Source organism: Capra hircus, chromosome 11 (assembly GCF_001704415.2).
Source record: "Capra hircus breed San Clemente chromosome 11, ASM170441v1, whole genome shotgun sequence".
Lineage (NCBI taxonomy): Eukaryota > Metazoa > Chordata > Mammalia > Artiodactyla > Bovidae > Capra > Capra hircus.
The window spans coordinates 9,077,037-9,095,693 of NC_030818.1; the positions used below are offsets into that span (position 1 = coordinate 9,077,037).

General features: G+C 52.6%; 2 protein-coding genes across 2 annotated transcripts in view; one reads left to right on the forward strand and one right to left on the reverse strand.

The window, feature by feature from the left end:
• On the forward strand, nt 4,357-5,914 carry GPR45 (G protein-coupled receptor 45). The gene has a single exon (XM_018054969.1). It carries the CDS (start codon nt 4,569-4,571, stop codon nt 5,688-5,690), a length of 1,122 nt encoding a protein of 373 aa, XP_017910458.1. The 5' UTR covers nt 4,357-4,568; the 3' UTR covers nt 5,691-5,914.
• Nucleotides 11,217-18,657, reverse strand: part of TGFBRAP1 (transforming growth factor beta receptor associated protein 1) — a 31,382-nt gene continuing 23,941 nt past the window's right edge. The window contains exons 9-12 of the mRNA XM_018054970.1: nt 18,183-18,326; nt 17,238-17,397; nt 15,567-16,000; nt 11,217-13,744 (exon numbers count right to left, since the gene is read on the reverse strand). Of these exons, the coding sequence (XP_017910459.1) occupies nt 13,568-13,744; nt 15,567-16,000; nt 17,238-17,397; nt 18,183-18,326 (915 nt within the window). The 3' untranslated portion in view covers nt 11,217-13,567. The remainder of the gene's footprint in view (nt 13,745-15,566; nt 16,001-17,237; nt 17,398-18,182; nt 18,327-18,657) is intronic.

Here is an 18,657-nt window from a genome sequence, read left to right on the forward strand (position 1 = left end):
TTCCACCCTGGGTGTAGACGCAGCTCACTGGGCATGCTGTCAGTGGACCCCTGCTCACAGCGGGGCACAGGCTGTCCCCTCCCCTTAGTAAATGAAACCTCAGTTCACCATGCTGCTTATTTTTTCCCAACTTTTTCTTTATTCTTTAAAATATGTCAACACTTTTTAAATTGGAGTACAATTGTACAATGTTGTGTTAGTTTCTGCTGTACAATGAAATGAATCAGCTATATATATATACATAGTGGCTTCCCAGGTGGTACCAGTGGTAAGGAACCCACCTGCCAGTGCAGGAAACATAAGAGACACAGGTTCGATCCCTGGGTCAGGAAGATCTCATGGAGGAGGAAATGGCAACCTACTCCAGTATTCTTGCCTGGAGAATCCCATGGACAGAGGAGCCTGGCAGGCTAAAGTCCACGGGGTTGCAAAGAGTCAGACATGACTGCAGCAACTAAGCACAGCACATGTGTGTACGTCTATCCCCTCCACCTTGAACCTGCCTCTCTCCTCCACATCCCACCCCTCCCCTCTGGGTCAATAGAAAATGGACATGTGGGCCCAGTAGGGGAAGGGAGGCTGGGATGAATTCAGAGAGTAGGATTGACATGAATACATGACCATGTGTAAAAGACATAGCTAGTGGCAAGTTGCTGTAAGCACAGGGAGCTCAGCTCAGTTCTCTGTGAGACCAAGATGCTTATTTATCTTCAACACCTGCACGCCTACTTAGCCCCAGGGTGGGATCGATTGCCTGGGAACTACAGTCAGTGCCTTGAAATGGTTCCGTTCCCAGCTCGATGCTTCCTGGGCTTACAATTCCCATCACGACCCCTCTCTTCCACATACAAGCCGCAGGAGAGATGCTGAGAGCTGCTTCCGACTGAAGGAGGCCCCAGAACATCTCCCGTTCGCCCGTTACCTCTTACTTTGATCTTTAATGTGCCCGAGCACTTGGTAAGAAAAGCGCTGTCGATCTGGGGATGAACAACAGGACTGTGACCAAAACGCTGAATTAAAATATCTGAGACAAGTTGTTGCCCGGAAGCTCAAACAATTTTAATCTGATTCAACCTCAAGACACATATTAAAAAAAAATTCCTTGCACCATCTGTTCCTTTGGTTAAGCATGAAATCACTCCCTATAATTACGTTGTAGGAAAGATCCACTCTTACGGCGTGGAGACGGGGGCAGGTGAAAGGCTCAGCCAGGACTGATAGACACATGGACACACAGGGGTTTGTCTTTTTCTCAGTGGCCCTTATTCTGTGCTCCAAGAGGGACTTGATTCACCAGGGCTTCAAGCATACCTGTCGTGGTTCCTGTTCTTTAATTCAAGAGACAGAAATCCTTGAACTCGAAACAATGAGGGATGTGGAATTAACTTACTAATTACTAGTTGGTGAGTTATTGACTAATGCCCTTCTTTGTACCAGGCCTTTCACATCTTCTTACCACTCTGGGGGTAGGTAGACATGTGGTTGGCTGCATTTCATAGATTGGAAGACAGAGGCACAGGAGTATTGTTTCGTGCTAACACAAGCATCTGTGATCTGCAGAGAGCTATTTCTCACTTACAGAACAACACAGCAGATCTCTGCTTACATAGCTCAGCCTGCACAGGTTTGTATACCTGCTCCCACCACTGAGATAAGCCTGTTCTGGCCATGCTAAGAGCTGAAGCTCAGACCGTGGGTCTCCCCTGGAGCACTGAGGACCAGGCAGACCTGAGCTGAAGCAACACCACCAAGACATTGTCACTGGCAGAGCCCTTAGACTATGTGGTGTGAGACCGCCTGAATTCCTTCGCCACCCCCAGTCCTTCAACTTGAGATCTCTATGATGTTGATTCTAAGGAACCTGGAAAAAAAGATGCTTCTCACCAGCACAGAGGAAGAAGTGGGCGCACATAAGTGGAAAGCCAGAGGACTTCCAAGGGAGAGAAGCTGACGTGTCCCTAAGGTGTCTCTAGGAGCGTCTACAGGTCTGATTCTCACCTGGCTCATGCATTTTGTTTCTGGCAGGAGGTAGTGGAAAGAAGAAGCAATTCAATTCTCCTTTGGATGTTTGCATTCCCGGACCGCTGCCGATGGCAGGGGGCTCCAGTTGGTCAAGTGTGTTCTTCTGGCTCCTTGTGAGCCCCGCCTGCACCAGCGCAAGTGAGGGACTGCCCATGTGATCCCTCCCCACGGCCAGTGGGGCTTCCTCTGGGGGAGCCTGGGGGACCCGGAGCTGATGATGCCTCCCCTCCTGGTTCCATGGCCAACTCAGTCACCTACATGCTCCGCTGCAACAATCTTTTTACTGAAATTATGAAACATTTATTTATCAGGGGAAATAAAGATTGAGCCTATAAAAAGAAAATTGAGTCAAATTGTTGGCTCATTAAGTCTTATATTTTTAAATTGCTTTATCCTTTTAGGTAATTTTAAAGTAAAGTATATAATAAATGATATCTTGTTTAATAATTCAAAAGTGCTTCCATCACACACACATATACACAAAAATATCTTTATTCATCCATCAATGGACATTTAGCTTGTTTCCATGCCTTGGATATTGTGAATAACGTCCAGCATGGTGAGTACAATTCACAAGATTGTATTATACACTTGAAATTTGCTGTAAAGAGTGTAAATCGTAATTTCATGACCACATACACACACACCCCAAAACCGATAATAACATGAAGAGATGGAGCTGTTAACTAACTTTACTGTGGGCATCACTTCACAGTATGTATGTGTATCACATCATCATCTTAAACTGACATGTGTGATATGTCAACAGTCTCTCAATAAAAGCTCAGGTACAAGAAGAAAAATGAACAACTAGGGCAGTGAGCTGCTGGCCTTGCTCCCAGCACTGAGGGCCAGTCCCCTCCTGTGCTCCCTGTGACAGCCCTCCCTGGGGGGCACGGCACAGGCAAAGAAACAAAGACTTAGAGAAATTAAGAAACAAAATCAACCCAGTAGGTAGGATCTATCTGAATCCCAGGCTGGGTTCTTACCCCAACTATTATATACTTGTGTGTGTGTGTGTGTGTGTGTGTGTGTGTGTGTGTGTGGTATGGTGTGTGTGTGTGTGTGTGTGGTGTGATCACTCAGTTGTGTCCGACTCTTTTGTGACCCCATGCACTGTAGCCCTCCAGGCTCCTCTGTCCATGGGATTTCCCAGACTTAAGAATACTGGAGTGGGTTGCCATGCCCTCCTCCCGGGGATTTTTCCCAATCCAGGGGTTGACCCTGCATCTCCTGCACTGCAGGCAGATTCTTCACCATCTGAGCCACGAGGGAAGCCCAACACTCTGGCAGCACCACAGTTACCTGGAGTGTTACCACAGTGGAAACTAGGGGAAGAAGACATGCGATCCTGTTGGATTATTTCTTACAACTGCTTAAGGTCAAACAAGCTTCCCAGGTGGCTCTGCAGTAAAGAACCTGCCTGCCAATGCAGGAGATGCAGCTTCAATCCCTGGGTCAGGAAGATCCCCCGGAGGAGGAAATGGCAACCCATTCCAGTATCCTTGCCTGGAGAATCCCGGGGACAGAGGAGTCTGGCGGGCTTTAGCCTATACCATCGCAAGAGAGACAGGCATGCCTGAGTGGCTAACAGAGAGTGGCGGCATACACTAACATTTATTTACTCAACAGAGTTTCTATTGAGCATCCTCTCTGCTTGGACACAGCAAACAACACAGACAAAGCCCTGCCCTCTCGAAGTTGGCTCTCCTCCAGCACTGCCTCATGCCAGGCTCCACTGGATCAGGGTGCTTATAATTCAGGTTAATAAACTGTTAAGTTGCTCAGTCTTGTCCGACTCTGCAACCCTGTGGACGGCTCACCAGGCGTCGCTGTCCTCCACCATCTCCTGGAGTTTGCTCAAACTCATATCCATTGAGTGATGCCATCCAACCATCGCATCCTCTGGCACCCTCTTCTGCTACTCTCAGTCTTTCCCAGCATCAGGGTCTTTTCCAATGAGCTGGCTCTTCACATCAGGTGGCCAAAGTATTGGAGCTTCAGCTTCAGCATCAATCCTTCCAATGAGTATTCAGGGTTGATTTCCTTTAGGATGTATTTAGGATGTAGTATTAAATAAATGCTGATTATGGAAATGTTGATTACAAACTCGGGTCCCCCACAAGGTGGGTCTGATTAGGTTTCCTAGGTGATATGACAAGGCTTGTCATACTTGTGAAGACCCAGCCTTGTTCCAAGTGGTAAATAAGTGAGTCATCTCCACTCTGATGCTGAAAATACCTGTAAAAGGGGGGAAAAAAAACCTGTTCTATTCCACACGTGCTTGGAAGGTCTAACCCCCTTTTCTTCCCTGCTTCTTTGCTCCAGGCCATCCAGAGCGCAGGAAGTTGCACAGCCAGTTGTCACAGAGACGATGAGGCTGTGATTGATGAATCGCAGGTCCCAGCCAGTTGCTCCCAAAGACAGGCTCCTCCCAGCCCTTCCAGCGCCCCCGAGACCCAAACCAGCAGGAGGAACATGCAGCCCCCGAATCGCTGAGGCCCCTCCTATCCCGCTTCTGCCTCACCGCCAGGACCTCTTCCACGATGGCCTGTAACCAATCGTCCATCGAGACCTACGAATACCTGCTGCCCAACGCGAGCCACGAGGGGGACTCCCGGGTGCCCCCGCCACCTGCCACGCTCAGGATGTCCCTGGCGGTCCTCATGATGCTGACGGTCGTGGCGGGGTTCCTGGGCAACGCGGCGGTCTGCATCATCGTGTACCGGAGGCCGGCCATGCGCTCCGCCATCAACCTGCTGCTGGCCACGCTTGCCTTCTCGGACATCATGCTGTGCCTGTGCTGCCTGCCCTTCACGGCCGCCACCCTCGTCACCGTCCGCTGGCACTTCGGGGACTCCTTCTGCCGGCTCTCAGCCGCGCTCTACTGGTTCTTCGTCCTGGAGGGTGTGTCCATCCTGCTCATCGTCAGCGTGGACCGCTTCCTCATCATCGCGCAGCGCCAGGACCGGCTGAATCCCCGCCGGGCCAAAGTGATCATCGCCGCGTCCTGGGCGCTGTCCTTCTGCGTCTCGGCGCCGGCGCTGGCCGGCTGGACGCTGGTGGAGGTGCCGGCGCGGGCCCCGCAGTGCGTGCTGGGCTATACCGAACTCCCGGCCGGCCGCGCCTACGTGCTGACTCTGGTGGGCGCCGCCTTCTTCGTTCCCTTTGCGGTGATGCTCGGCGCCCACCTGGGCGTCCTGCACGCGGTGCGCAAGAACGCGGTGCGCGTGCACAACCAGTCCGAGCGCCTGGACCTGCGCCGGCTGCCCCGCGCCTGCCTGCGGCGGCTCCGGCGGCAGCAGCAGCAGGCCAGCCTGGACCTGAGTTTCAAGACCAAGGCCTTCACCACCATCCTGATCCTCTTCGTGGGCTTCTCGCTCTGCTGGCTGCCGCACTCGGTGTACAGCCTGCTGTCGGTGTTCAGCCGGCGCTTCTACTGCGGCCCCTCTTTCTACGCCACCAGCTCCTGCGTGCTGGGGCTCAGCTACCTCAAGTCCGTTTTCAACCCTATCGTCTACTGCTGGCGGATCAAGAAGTTCCGCGAGGCCTGTCTGGAGCTGCTGCCCCCCACCTTCCAGATCCTCCCCAAAGTGCCTGAGCGGATTCGGAGGAGAATCCAGCCGAGCACAGTGTACGCGTGCACGGAGAACCAGTCCGCGGTGTAGGGGAGGGGCGAGCAATAGCCCCGATCTGCCCCCCACTTGACTTCCTGGGACTCCTGAGCAGTCAGCGCTTAGCACAAAGGGACCCGCTGGTCATCAGGGAAACGGGCTCCCGCGTTTGCACGATGAATTATTTTTGTTTCTTGCTGCAGAACAGCAGCGCGGGTCTGCTGGAAACCCGAAGGCCATCAGGACCAAAGGGGAGATGCGTGCAGTGATGCAGGTGGTGGCGGTTTAGTCTCTCAGTCGTGTCTGACTATTTCAACCCCGTGGACTGTAGCCTCCCAGGCTCCTCTGTCCATGGGATTTTCCAGGCAAGAGTACTGGAGTGGGTTGCCATTTCCTTCTCCAAGGAACCTTCCTGACCCAGGGATCAAACCCTGGTCTCCTGCATTGCAGGCAGATTCCTTACCAACTGAGCTATGAGTGATGCCGGAGTGGGGCCGAACATTAGGGAGGAAGAAGAGCAGGAGGAAGGTTGGCTGAGTGGCAGGAGGAAGGCTCTGTCTAAAGAGCCCTCTCCAGGCCTGCCTTGGAGACACCCGGGTGCCCTGTTCTGATGTGTGAAACCCCAGTGCATCCATCTCTGGGTGGTCAGGCATTGTCTGGGGTGCCAGCATCCTTCACAGGCGTTTGTGTCTGTGTGTGCATCGTGGAAGCATGCAGAGTTCTTTATGTTGGTCAGATGTGCATTTGGGGTGATGCCAAACCATTCTTTCTGGAAACCAAAGTCACATAGGAGGCAGAGGGGCCCTGGGCTTTTCAGCTCCCGTGTAACACAGGGGAGACCTTGGTGGCTCGAAGCCCAGAGAATGTTCAAGGGCAGCTCAGCTGAGAGGAGAAGCCCACCCCAGTGCTCATGCATGTCCTCAACCCTCCTCCCCGCCATGGCCCCTCACCTGAAGCCACTTCTTGGCCAGCAGCGACAGCCCTGCCCCTTCTCTTCTTCTTGCTTCCTGCCCCGCCCCACCTGGCCCTCCTTCCATCTGACCAATGAGCGGGTACCACATGCCTTGTCCTGTTGATTCATCTTTCCAGTAAGTACTTGTGTTGACTTGCTTTCAGTCTCAGAAGTGGCCGGGGGCTTTGTTTACATGTTTCTTGTGATGCCCTGAGGCCCGCCACATCACCCCGTCACAGCGGCGGGAATACAACCCCCACTGGGCCGACTCCACGACCTCTGTGATCCTCTACCTCACTCAGGGCTGCAGGAGTCTGACCGCTATAGCCTGTGCCGCTTCCCTGGGACCCTGGGACCCCGGTCCCCCAGCCCAGGCAGGACCATGATCCAGAGGGCAGATGCTTGGAGGGGACCCTTCTGCTTGTCCCGGCTACTGGGCCTCTACTCCCTGGGCCACTGTTATCACCAGGAGCTTCCACTGCTGGGAGTGACTTTCCTGAGTTCAGGGCACATGGTTGGTTCTGTGGACTGTCCTTACACTTTCAGATCTGAAGAGAGTGGGAGATTTAAAGAGAAATGTAGAAAACATGATTCCAAGCCCAACTTAGTTAGAAACTAGTCATGTGACCTTGCTGGTTTCTCCCCAGTTTCTCTGGGCTTTGGTTTCCCCATCCCTGAGGAAGCAGGTCTAGAAGGTCTCCAAGGTCCCCACCATCTCTCACACACTCTCATTCTAAAATGCGTTTGTTTTCCACTCGTAGACACCACACCCCCTGCCTGCGTTCATCTATCATTAAGTGCCTAAGAGGTGCAAGGCACTGTGTGGTTGGGAGGGAGGGGGGGTTGGAGGGGCTGGTGAATGAGGCAGGGGCTGGGCCTGGAGGCAGATGTCAGAGTTATCTCAGGATAATCAGAACTCACATTTGGCACAAGAACACAGATGCTCCCCTGAGTGTATTTCTTCTCATTTCCTTTCCAGTGTTGTATCACCAGACTAGCTCCTTATTCTCTTCCTGTGACATAAGCAAAAAAGGATAACACAGTTTACACTCCTCTAAGCCCAGAGGAGTTCTTTTCCAGAAAATAGTTGGCACTTTTCTCACCAACCTCACCCTCCTTTTATACACAGACCCAGAGCCCCTAGACCCTTTTATACTCAGAGAGGGAGAGAGAGGTGACAGAGAGAGAGATGAGAGAGAGAGGTTGATTGAAGATGGGCAGTTGGTGTGTGACTGATTGAGGTGTGTCCCTCACGTCTGTGTCCCGTGAGCCCCCAGCAAGGTCAGGGTTTGCCCTCAGTCCCCACGAGGCAGATCTGCATGGCCTTGGTGGTGTCTGAGAGCAAGCCCGCCCGCCACAGGGACTGAGCCTCTGGGCACCTCTCCTCCGGTGGCCGTTTAAGAGAATGTTCTTCAGGAGCCTTGAGTAAAAGAGAAATCCCCAAACTTAATGAATGAAGGCACCAAAATTTACATCAACCAGTGTTATATGATGTGTGTTAGACAGTAATATATATGTTTCAAAGTAATAATTTTGTATATATTTTAAATAAAGTATTATTGCTCTTTCCGTGTAGAAGGCTGTGTTCTTGCCAAAATTAGCGCCAGGGCCATGATAGCAAGCCGGGAATCTGGGGTCAAACATCTCCTAAGACACAATCACTTCCTAGACCCTGCAAGCCATTAATGGAGCTGCAACGACTGAAGGATATTACTGATTAGATGACCAGTGGGAGATTCAGCAGTAGGGGTCCCAAGGCAGCACCCACGGTTTTAATAAAACTCTCCACCCTGCTCAGTAATTCCAGCCAGTTAGTTTCACCTCTTGACTTTTTTTTTTTTTGGCTGTGGTGGGTCTTCCTTGTGGCAGCGGGCTTCTCTTGTTGTGGAGCACAGGCTCTATACACACGGGCTCAGTAGTTGCGGCTCGCGGGATCTTAGTTCCTGGATCAGGGATCGAACCTGCATCCTCTTCCTTGGAAGGCAGATTCTGAACCCCTGGACCTCCAGAGAAGTCCCTCACCTCTGACTTTCATTTTACCCCCTTCTTGATTCCCTCCAGCCTCGCTGAGCCTTCAGTGAACTTTGTCCTAAAATCCTATGTAAATAGCAAGCTCTTGTTTCCTTCCCTGCTGCCCGCAGGGTGACCACTGCTTCTTCATTCTTACACGACCTGGATGTAACCTCCCCCTAGGGTCCCTAGCCCTCCCTTTTCTTGAGCAGTTTGAGCACACTGGCCTGGAGAAAGATGTTGGAACACAAGAGCATGGTGTGTGTGTGTGTGTGTGTGTGTGTGTGTGTGTGTGTGTGTGTGTGTGTGTTTCTGTGAGTGTGTGAGCGTGCACTTGCATGCACTTGTACGCATTATTTGGGGTGGGCATCTAAGGTCACTCACTGCCCCAGGCAGTCCTAACTCACCTTCCGCTGTCTGCCCTATGGTCCTGGAGGAGCCGGGGATAAGGTGCTCTAGGATTAGGAGAGGTGCTGGAGCGTGCCTAGCTCCAAGGGAACCAGGGAGAGACTGCAGCTCACAGAGCATTTTCCTACTTAGTCTGATGGGAACAGAAAGAACTCGTCCGAATGAGAAACACTCAGATGTGACTGGAACGTTACCTTCTGCATCAGGAATCCGAGGGTGCCAATACACCAGCTCAGGCTGGATGTGTCCAGGTAAACACCTAACGACCCCCAAGGGTGGGGTGGTAAGGATGATTCCTTTCCGGGGATCCGCATGGTCCAGCTCCCCTGGCTCCGTCCTGCTGCCTCTGGTCTGGCAGCCACTGTCCCTTCACCAACCATCCCAGCTGGAAAAAAAAACAGCCAATCTCGTTTTCAGAAGCGTGTTTGAAAAGACAGGTTTGCTGCTCCTTATGAAGTGTCCTCTGGGGACGCGTTTCTCATTTCCTCCCTCATTGAAATGCTGCCATCGTCTCCCCTCCTGACGGTGTTTGGCTGCGGTGTCATGACGACTTCGAATGTTTTATTAAACCGTGAAGAGAGGGTCAGGCACTTCTCCATAAAAGACAAACAGGACTGAATAATTTTAGAAATGCACAAGGAAAAGTGCAAAGACCTAATTTGCTTTCAAGGCATGCAGAGGGGTAAGGGAGAAACAGTGTGGGAGGCAGGAGGCTCTGACTCCCCAAGGCTGCCACCGGCTCGGATTTGCGGGGCCTCCCGGGAATTAGGCGGTCCAGGCTCCCGGGGAGCAGGCGGCTGAGGTGCATCCGCTCAGGCCACACTCAGAGTGGTCACTCATGGGGTCTCCCTTGCTCTCCTAGGGTGGTATTCCACCCAACTTTTGTCCACCAGCATCTAAATCTCCATTATACCTTTGTAAAATCTCCTTTATACCCTCTCCTGCCCTCAGATCCTTTTCACTCTCTGGCTCCCTTCTCCGTTTTCCTTGAGTCTTTCCCTTCTCAAACGATGCAATAAGCAGGTATAGGCAGGTTCTTAACTAGACACAAGGTGATGCTATAAAGTTTAGATTTAGATTGTGTAAGAGAATGGCGTACTTGCCATCCTTATGAATGTTCCCTAGGTTTAAGACAAGTTTTAAAAGTAATACCTACTGATTTAAAAAAAAAATTATTATAGAGGTAATTTTCTCGTTGTTGAATGAAACCTCTTTTTTACCCAAAGTTGAAGATTCTCTAGTTTAAAAAAATTACATTAAAAGTAGATTTTTTTTTTTTTTTTTGCAAAATTTAGATTATACTCTTCCACAACTTGGGCGTCCATGGTGTCTTAGCGGTAAAGAATTTGCCTGCCAATGCAGGAGACGCAGGTTCTATCCCTGGGTCTGGTAGTTCCCCTGGAGAAAGAAATGGCAATCCACTCCAGCATTCTTTCCTAGGTAATCCCGTGGACAGAGGAGCCTGGCGGGCCACAGTCCATGGGGTTGCAAAGAGTCAGACACTACTTAACGACCAAACAACTTCAACAGCACTGTATTGAAAAAGAATCTAGAAATTGATCTGGGGGCTTCCTTATGATGAATATTCATTGGAAGGACTGGTGCTGAAGCTGAAGCTCCAATACTTTGGCCACCTGATGTGAACAGCCAACTCACTGGAAAAGACCCTGATGCTGGGGAAGACTGAGGGCAGAAGTGGGTGACAGAGGATGAGACTGTGATGGACATTATTTGAGCAAACACTGGAAGATAGCTAAGGACAGGGAAGCCTGGCATGTTGTAGTCCTTGGGGTGGCAAAGAGCTGGACATGACTTGGCGACCACACACACACAAATATCCTCTGAACATATTCAGGGCTAGAAACCGAAGGGCAGAAAGTTTCTTTAGGAGTATTTGGCTAAAGGTCACCTGTCAGAGAAGTAACCAGAAATCTCCTTTGTTGAACTTTGTAGGGAAGGATGAATCGAAAGGCCTTAAGGTGTCCAGCAGCACCTAAAGGCTTTGCAGGAGACAGAAGTGCATTGCTTACAATTTAGTGAAGTAACACCTAAGGGTTTGCGAGGCAGTCAATACAAGTCCTTGATGGAGCTGGGAGGGGCCGCCAGAGCTGAGGACTAAGTTCTAGGACCCCCTTAGGCTGGATGCCCTGGGGGTGGAAACCATCCTCTCACCAAGACGAGTTTTATTAAAAAAAAAACAACTACAGGAGGAACAAAGAATTAAAAGGATTTTTAATAAAATCAACAAGTTTACATTTGTACATCTTGTCTATTTCGGACCCATCCAGGGGTTAAAGGGTAAAGGGCCAGGTCTCCATAGGAGGGCGAGCAGGAAGCCCAGGCCACCCTGGCTGAGTGATGGGCAGGGACTGGAGGGTGGGACCCAAGGCCCCCGGATCCCCTTCAGGCACACCCCGGGTCCTTTCAGCTCGGAGCGCAGGCCCAAGTCTCCATAGCCCACGCGACCCTCCCATGGGGATGCCTGATAAGCGACAGCAGATTAACAGCTCATGAAATTAAAGTCTTGCCCAGAGAATATTAATGTCAGCTGTGTCCACTTCGTGCCGTTTTAACTAGGTAGGTGACACCAAACTGACCCTGGGAGGAAAAGAATGAGTGACGGTTCTAATTCCTCTAATCAACGGCACGATCACAAAAGAGCAGGCCTCTGGAAAGAACCATGAACTTTTAAAAATATAATTTGAGAAAGGGGCCTGGTCGGTGGGGGCGTTGATTAGAGAGGCAAGGTTTTCACAATTCAGCAACAGGGTCACAGAATCCTGCTGCATTTGAGGGCTCAGTAGAGATAGAAAACTGTTCAACTTTAGTTCCATTATTCTAAAGGATAACAAACGTCAAAATATCGATCAAAGTGTGGAGCAAAGAAAGACCTGTGCCCCCGAGTTAGGAACCAGGAGGCTTTTCCAGGATTGTACCCATCTTGTGGAGAGAAACAGTGCCTTCAGCAGTGCAGAATTCCGTGTCCTAGATGCTCGTTCTCTGAGGGATAAACCCAAACTCACGAGCTGTAAGGATAACGTCCCCAGGAACATGACCATGCCTTCACAGCCACCTGCAGGGTAAGACTCGTGGCTCGGCTTTGATTGCTAGTATTGCACACAGCACACAGCCAAGCTGCAAGAACTTCATCACTGACTCTTTACAGAGACTGAGACACAGCTGGGGAGGTGCGTGGGTGCCTGTGCTTCCCGGCCCCTTCGAATCACAAGAGGGACGAGAACACGGACGGTTATTAGTACAGAGCCTTTCTACAGGTGGGTGAGCTCTACACCTGGTCCGTAAGGCCTGGGCTGAGGACACAGGCCAGGTCTGGGGGTCCTCCCGTCACACACTGATGCGTATCTGTCAAGCTTCACGGTAGGGGTCATGGCATCTTTCTTCTTAGTCCCTGATGGTCGGTCAGTCATCAGCAGGAAGAAATTCAGAGGAGGGCAGTGAAGTAACCACAGCGTCAGCTTCCCCGAGATGCTGGACAGACAGGCAGGAGCGGATGCAGGCCTGCGGTGCTGAGGTTGAGAGAGACTTCTGTCCTGTGTGTCTGGGAAGCCGCAGGGCAGGCGTGTAAAGTGCTGGGAGGTAAGGCAGCCTGCCTGGGCTTCCTTGTAGGCGGTGGCGCTCCCCTGGGAAGGCTGACGACCCCCCAGTGCAGGAGGAGCTGTCACCCACAGCCCAGCCCATGCAGCGTGGAGGCGACCACCAGCAGCCCCAGCAAACACACCCGGCTTGTGCTCACACCTTTCCCTTTTAATTTCCCAAGTGATCAAGGGTGGATATGTTTTCATAAGGAAAACCATCCCTAGCGAACATGATGGGTGAATTTCCAAACTAGAGAAAAATCACGAAGAGGACAGAACTTCAAATAAAAGGTTCTGCTCAACCGTGTGAATCGTGGAGTTTCAAACCAGCAGGCCACACATCGTGGGTTCCCACCCCTGCCGATGACTCCAGACCCAAGAGCAGCTCTTCCAGGTGCGTCCGCGGCTTCTCAGAGCGTCACTCTCGAGACAGCCAGAAGGGAACGAATTTACCCCAAAAGGAAGGGTGGGGTACCCAGGCAGATCTTTTGGGGGCTGAGAGACAGATGGGAAGTGGGAAGGAACAGAGGTCAGCCATCCTGCAGGGCAGAGGCAGAGCCCAGGTGTGGCCAGTGGGCAGGCAATCAGGATGGAGGGCCGGATTCTCCGGCCACTCACCGACCAGGATGAGATCACCGCTGTTACCCTGGAGCAGACGATTCCAGTGCAGACCCGTGTCTACAGATCGGGGCGAGGGGAGGGGGTCTGACTTGTTTGGGCTGTACAGAAAGGCTCACTTCCTCAGGGAGCAGATGTCTGTTGTGGGCGGCGATGTCCCTGGATGCGGAAACCTGGCACATCTCTACTGGAGGGACTTTCCCTTTCCATCCGAGGCAGGGGGCTGGCTGCAGCCTGTTTCCCGTGGACCAGATTCCCCCAGCACCCAGTGACGGCCGACAGAGCACAGTCACAGCCTCCTGTCTGCGCAGCCGGCAGGCTAGGTGAGGACCCAAGGCCCTGCCTCTTCAAGTCCGAGCCCCTGCACTGGGGGAACTGGGCTCTGTGTGTCTGCTGGCCGCACAGTGGGTGTGGACGAGACCGCCGTTGGGGTACCTAATGAACACGGGCTCGAGGAAGGGGTTCTGGCACATCTGGCAAAGCTTTTTGTCTGAGAGTCGAACAGAGCTTCCTTTCAGCTTCATCTGCAGAAAGAAAGAAAAGATGGAGATGTCTGTGACCAGTTTTCAGAGCTGACGAGCATCGCCCCCTGGGTAGTTATTAAAGTCATCCCTGGTGGGGACAGCTTGAACATCAATTTCTGGAAACAGAATCTCAGCAGTGAAAATAAACAAAACTATCCTTAGGAACTAGAAAAATCAAAAACGCTACAAAACTGCCTTCTTATTTTACAAAAGTAATTGCTTCTTCTCTGGTTGAGGCATTGCTCACCAAGATCCTCTCTCAAATGTTCTCTGAGCCCTGATGCTTTCCAAAAAGTCATTATGCAGTCGTGGGGCGTTAACGCTGATGAGGCCAAGAAAGTCATCTAATTCCTGCTACCCCTGTCTGCACACCAGAAAAGCGAGGCCAGATAAGAGGCGTGGTCAAAGCCACATGGTCTATCCATAGCACATTCATGACCTGTCCCAGGACACTTAATTTTCTTTCTTTAAAGGTAACAAATGAAACTAATACAACTTTATCATTTCCGGTCTGAAACACAGGACTTGAGTTCTGTAAGTTAAAAGCCTTTCTGCACAATTCACGAGTAAACCCAGCAAGTCAGCCTGTTGGTGGCTTGGAGAATCACCATATTTGTTAGTTTCTTTAGTCATTCAACAAACATTTGATGCCGTCAAGATGACACCAGCCTTGGCTCAGGAATACGGAGATCAGTAAAGGAAGCTCCTGCCCTCAGAGTACCCAAAGCCTCACAGGAGAAGAGACACCACAGGCGTGGCACTGAGTGAGCACACGGGGTGCTAGCCCGCTTAGAGGGATGGGAAGGCTTCACAGGGAGAGAGGTTAGCCTGGGTTTCAAGGAGGCATTCATCAGGCACAAAAGGAAGAGATGGGACACAGGCAGAGGAACCAGTGGATATGAAGGCTGTATGTATGGAACGGCAGGCCCACTGCTCCTTCCACATGTCCTGGAAACAGTGAGACGGGCAAGGACAGGTCAGAGGAGGGAGGCCAGATCCTCCAGACCTCGGCTTCTCCACTGGGGGAGGTCAAGGATGTCTTCCGAGTGGGAGAAACCTGCAGATTCCTGCTCTGGAGGGACATCCTTTCGGCCGCAGGGCACACGGGCCTCACCAGAGAGGAGCCTCTGATGAGTTGGGGCTACTATGGACTGAATGCCTGTATCTCTCTCCACGTGGACGCCCTGACCCCCAGCGGGATGGTGTTTGGAGGTGGGGGCCCCATGATGGCTGCAGGGCCCTTAGAGGAGACTGGTGCCCATGCCTGGCCATGTGCACATAGCAAGGACGGGGCCTCACAAGGCACTGAATCAGTCAGAACCTTGACTCCAGGCTTCCAGCCTCCAGACAGGGAGAACTGTGAGTCATCTGAGCCCCTGGCCTGTGGGGTTCGCTCTTATCTGTTACAGCAGCCCTGGAGGATGGAGACAGGAGGAAGAATGGGGCTCTGAACCGGCCTGTGGTCCACACCTGGCTCCTGCGTGCTCTGTGTGACACCCCATGTCCCTGCTCCCCCTTCTGTGAAAGGGGACAGTAACAGCCAATTCTGCACGGACGTGCTGGATGGACGGAGTGACACCATGACCTGCGGTGTGGACTGGGGCCTGGCCACAACCTCCCTTTGCTCTCCTGATTGCTGGCATCTGCAGGGTGGGAGACTGCCCCAACCTCACCGCTGCCAGCCCGGCTCCCACACCCGTGTCTGCGTGAGTAACTCACACATGCCCTGTGTCGAAGTCATAGAGAAGAAAACAGAATAAGACTGCTTTTTCAGGGCTAACATCAAGGTTAAACGTCTCACCCAGAAGGCCCGGGCTCTCACCTTATCATATTTGTAGATGAGGTTTTCAGACCTGGCCAGGCCCACGGCCACCTGCGTGGTCCTCCGGGCATGGATGCTATCCCGCACGGCACCCATCAGGAATGGGCGGAGCAGCTGCACTGACCACGTGCCCGGCAGCAGCTGCAGCACCTGGGCCGCGTCGAACTCCACGGCGTGGCGGTTCAGCAGGTCCACGGCAGCCACGGTCCTCGCGGGCGCGGCAGGGCCGGGGCCCAGGTAGACGGCCAGCAGCAGGTGGAAGAGCCGCTGGCGGTAGGGTGGGTCGCGGCCCTCAGAGCGCCACAGGCAGTAGTCCTCCGCTGCCGGGAAGTCCGCCAGCTCGTGGACCAGGATGCGCAATGCCTCCTCATGCTGCTCCAGCTTCCCGTGCAGGATGGCGCTCTCCAGGGGCAGCCCGGCGCCCCGGGTCCTGTCTGCGGGGTGGGACCTGCCAGTGAGGGACTGAAGCGCCCGTGCCAGGCGGGGGACATCCAGCCTTGCACCTGCCCGCCAGCGCCATGAGCTTAAGAGTGCCCAAAGCAACTCTGGCTACATGGAAACCCCGAGACGCCACCACCCAGGCTGCCTGTGTTCAGCTGCTCAGTTGTGTCCAATTCTTCTGTGACCCCATAGACTGTAGCCCACCAGGCTCCTCTGTCCATGGGATTTCCTGGGCAAGAATTCTAGAGTGGGTTGCCATTTCCTCCTCCAAGGGATCTTCCCGACCCAGGGATCACACCTGCGTCTCCTGCATTGGCAGGCCGATTCTTTACTGCTGAGGCACTGGGAAGTCCCCCAGGCTGCCCAGACACCCCTAAACACCGCCACTCTGGCTACCCAGACACCGCCTTGGATAGCAGAGTTTGGGGGTCTCTAGGTACAGAAGGACTGCCAGGTGCCTTTGGGACAAAGTTCTTCACGGGAACATCATCCAGGCCTGAGCATGTGCTGCTTTCTGGCCATGAGGGCAGGGTCAGTGAATCAACATACACATTAAATAAAGTATGTTTCCACAGAACACACATAAACAAGGTTATGTATGGATGGAAACATGTGGCCAGTGGTTTGCCAGGCGTGATGGCATAGTGTCCGTGAGTTCAACTGTGGGGTCTATACAGGACACACCTCCCACGAACCATGAGAAAGGACTGTAGCTAACGCTCAAAAACTAGAGTTAAATGCTGCTAAAGAGAAATATTTTAACCCAGTAAGGACAACTTGGAAATCCCACGGTGCCCATAGAGCAGGAGACAGTTCACTCTGCCGGACGACATGAACACTGTGGTCCCTGCCCTGGAGGAAGTGAAAACTGGACCCCCTCCAGGAAGGATGCCTTCCTCCCAGCCTGGAGTGGCCAAGCGGGCTGCTGGGGGCAGTGCCAGCCAGCAAAGTCATGGTCACAGCCCGAGCCTCAGAAGGAACTGATCCGAGGGCTTCAAAGCCGAGTGAGCAAGTTCAAAGCAGCTCTGCTCAGCGAATGCACAGACCTCCCAGCACCCTGGGCAGCCTCTGGGTCATTGGCTAAAGGGCCCTGTCCATGGGCAGAGGACAAACAGTAGGCGCCCCTTGCCTCCCGGAGGCTGACTTGGTGCCATGGAGGCTCATGGACTGCCCCCTCGTCCCCCTCAACCCTGTGACATTTATCCACAGAGGCTACATGGGTCCACTCACCCATCAAAAAGTGGACTCGGTAGAGATCAGATTCCTGGAGCAGGCGTCGCAGCTTTGCCTGCGTCTCGGTCACTTCTGCATCCTTGTCCGGGGTGCAGGGCCTCTGCTGCAGCACCTCGTCCAGGTAGAGGACGGCCAAGTGCGTGTGGTACTCCTCCTTCTGCAGGAAGGGGGCGAGCAGACGGGCAGCATGTGCAGGGGGCCCGGAGACCACCCATCTCCACCCCGGGGAGCATGTGCAGGGGCCAGGAGACCACCCAACCCCCGCCCCGGACAGCATGTGCAGGAGCCCAGATGTGCGACGTTGAGTAGGGGCTCCAGGTCAACAGAATGCAAGTACTGGAGAGAATGCTTTCAGAAAGCATGACAGAGGAGCTGAATAAAAACTTTATGGGAGACTGCCTTGGGGTCCGGTGGTCAAGGCTTCACCTTCCAACGCAGGGGACGCAGGTTTGATCCCTAGTCGGGGAGCTAGGATCCCACATGCTGGGGGGCAACTAAGCCCACAGGAAAGATCCCGCACGCCACAAGGAAGATGCCACGGGCCGCAACTGAGACCCAGTGCGGCCGAAAAAATAATAAATAGAATGAAATAGAATCTAGGGGAAAGTATCTCATTCTGAGAAGGGCCACGGGATTTAGGTAAGGCCCACAAGATTTAGCTGCCTCCAAAGAAGGGAAGCTTCGCTCATTTCCTTTAAGAATAACAACAAGGAAGAAAAACAAAGAAGAAAAATGAAAGTGGAAGGGACAAGAGGTAGAGGGTGAAAACAAGCCACTTGGGCCTCCGGTCTCTTTCACAAATGTCTGGTTCCCTCTCTGACCTCCTGCAAGTATAGATTGAGTGCCAGGAACATAAGACATTCAGTTAGACCCATTGGCCAAGTTCAGGTCCCCATGGGGCCCCCACAAACCCACGACATTGGCCTGAGAGCCGGGCCTCACCTGCAGTCTCCTTTCTGTGACGAGATGCTCCAGGTACTTAACCAGGGCTTGAGGGTATTTCTTAAGGCAACTGATAATATCATCTGGGTTAAAACCACTCTGCTGTTCGTCTAGTGGTCTCTTGGTGAAAACCTGAACTCCAACCTGGAAGAAAAGTAGCCATTTGGTCATTGTGCTTTTCAAAGACCCTGTCTTATCTTTATTGTGAGCGCTGCATGCTTTGAGTAAAAGCACTGTCAAAACTGATGATTCAGAAAACCAGAGCAGTATGGAGTGCTGACAGAGACAGGAAATGACCCAGAGCTCCAGCTGGGCCTTCTAAACAGTCGGGGGTGGACTTCCCTGGTGGTCTAGTTAAGGCTTCACCTTTCAAGGCAGGGCGTGCAGGTTCAATCCCTGGCCAGGAAGTGAAGATCCCACACACCTCAGGGGCAAAAGACCCCAAGCATAAGACAGAAGCAATACTGTAACAGAT

Bases quoted from the DNA above. Each gene is read 5' to 3' on its own strand.
- GPR45 (XM_018054969.1), top strand. From the start codon at position 4,569: ATGGCCTGTAACCAATCGTCCATCGAGACCTACGAATACCTGCTGCCC.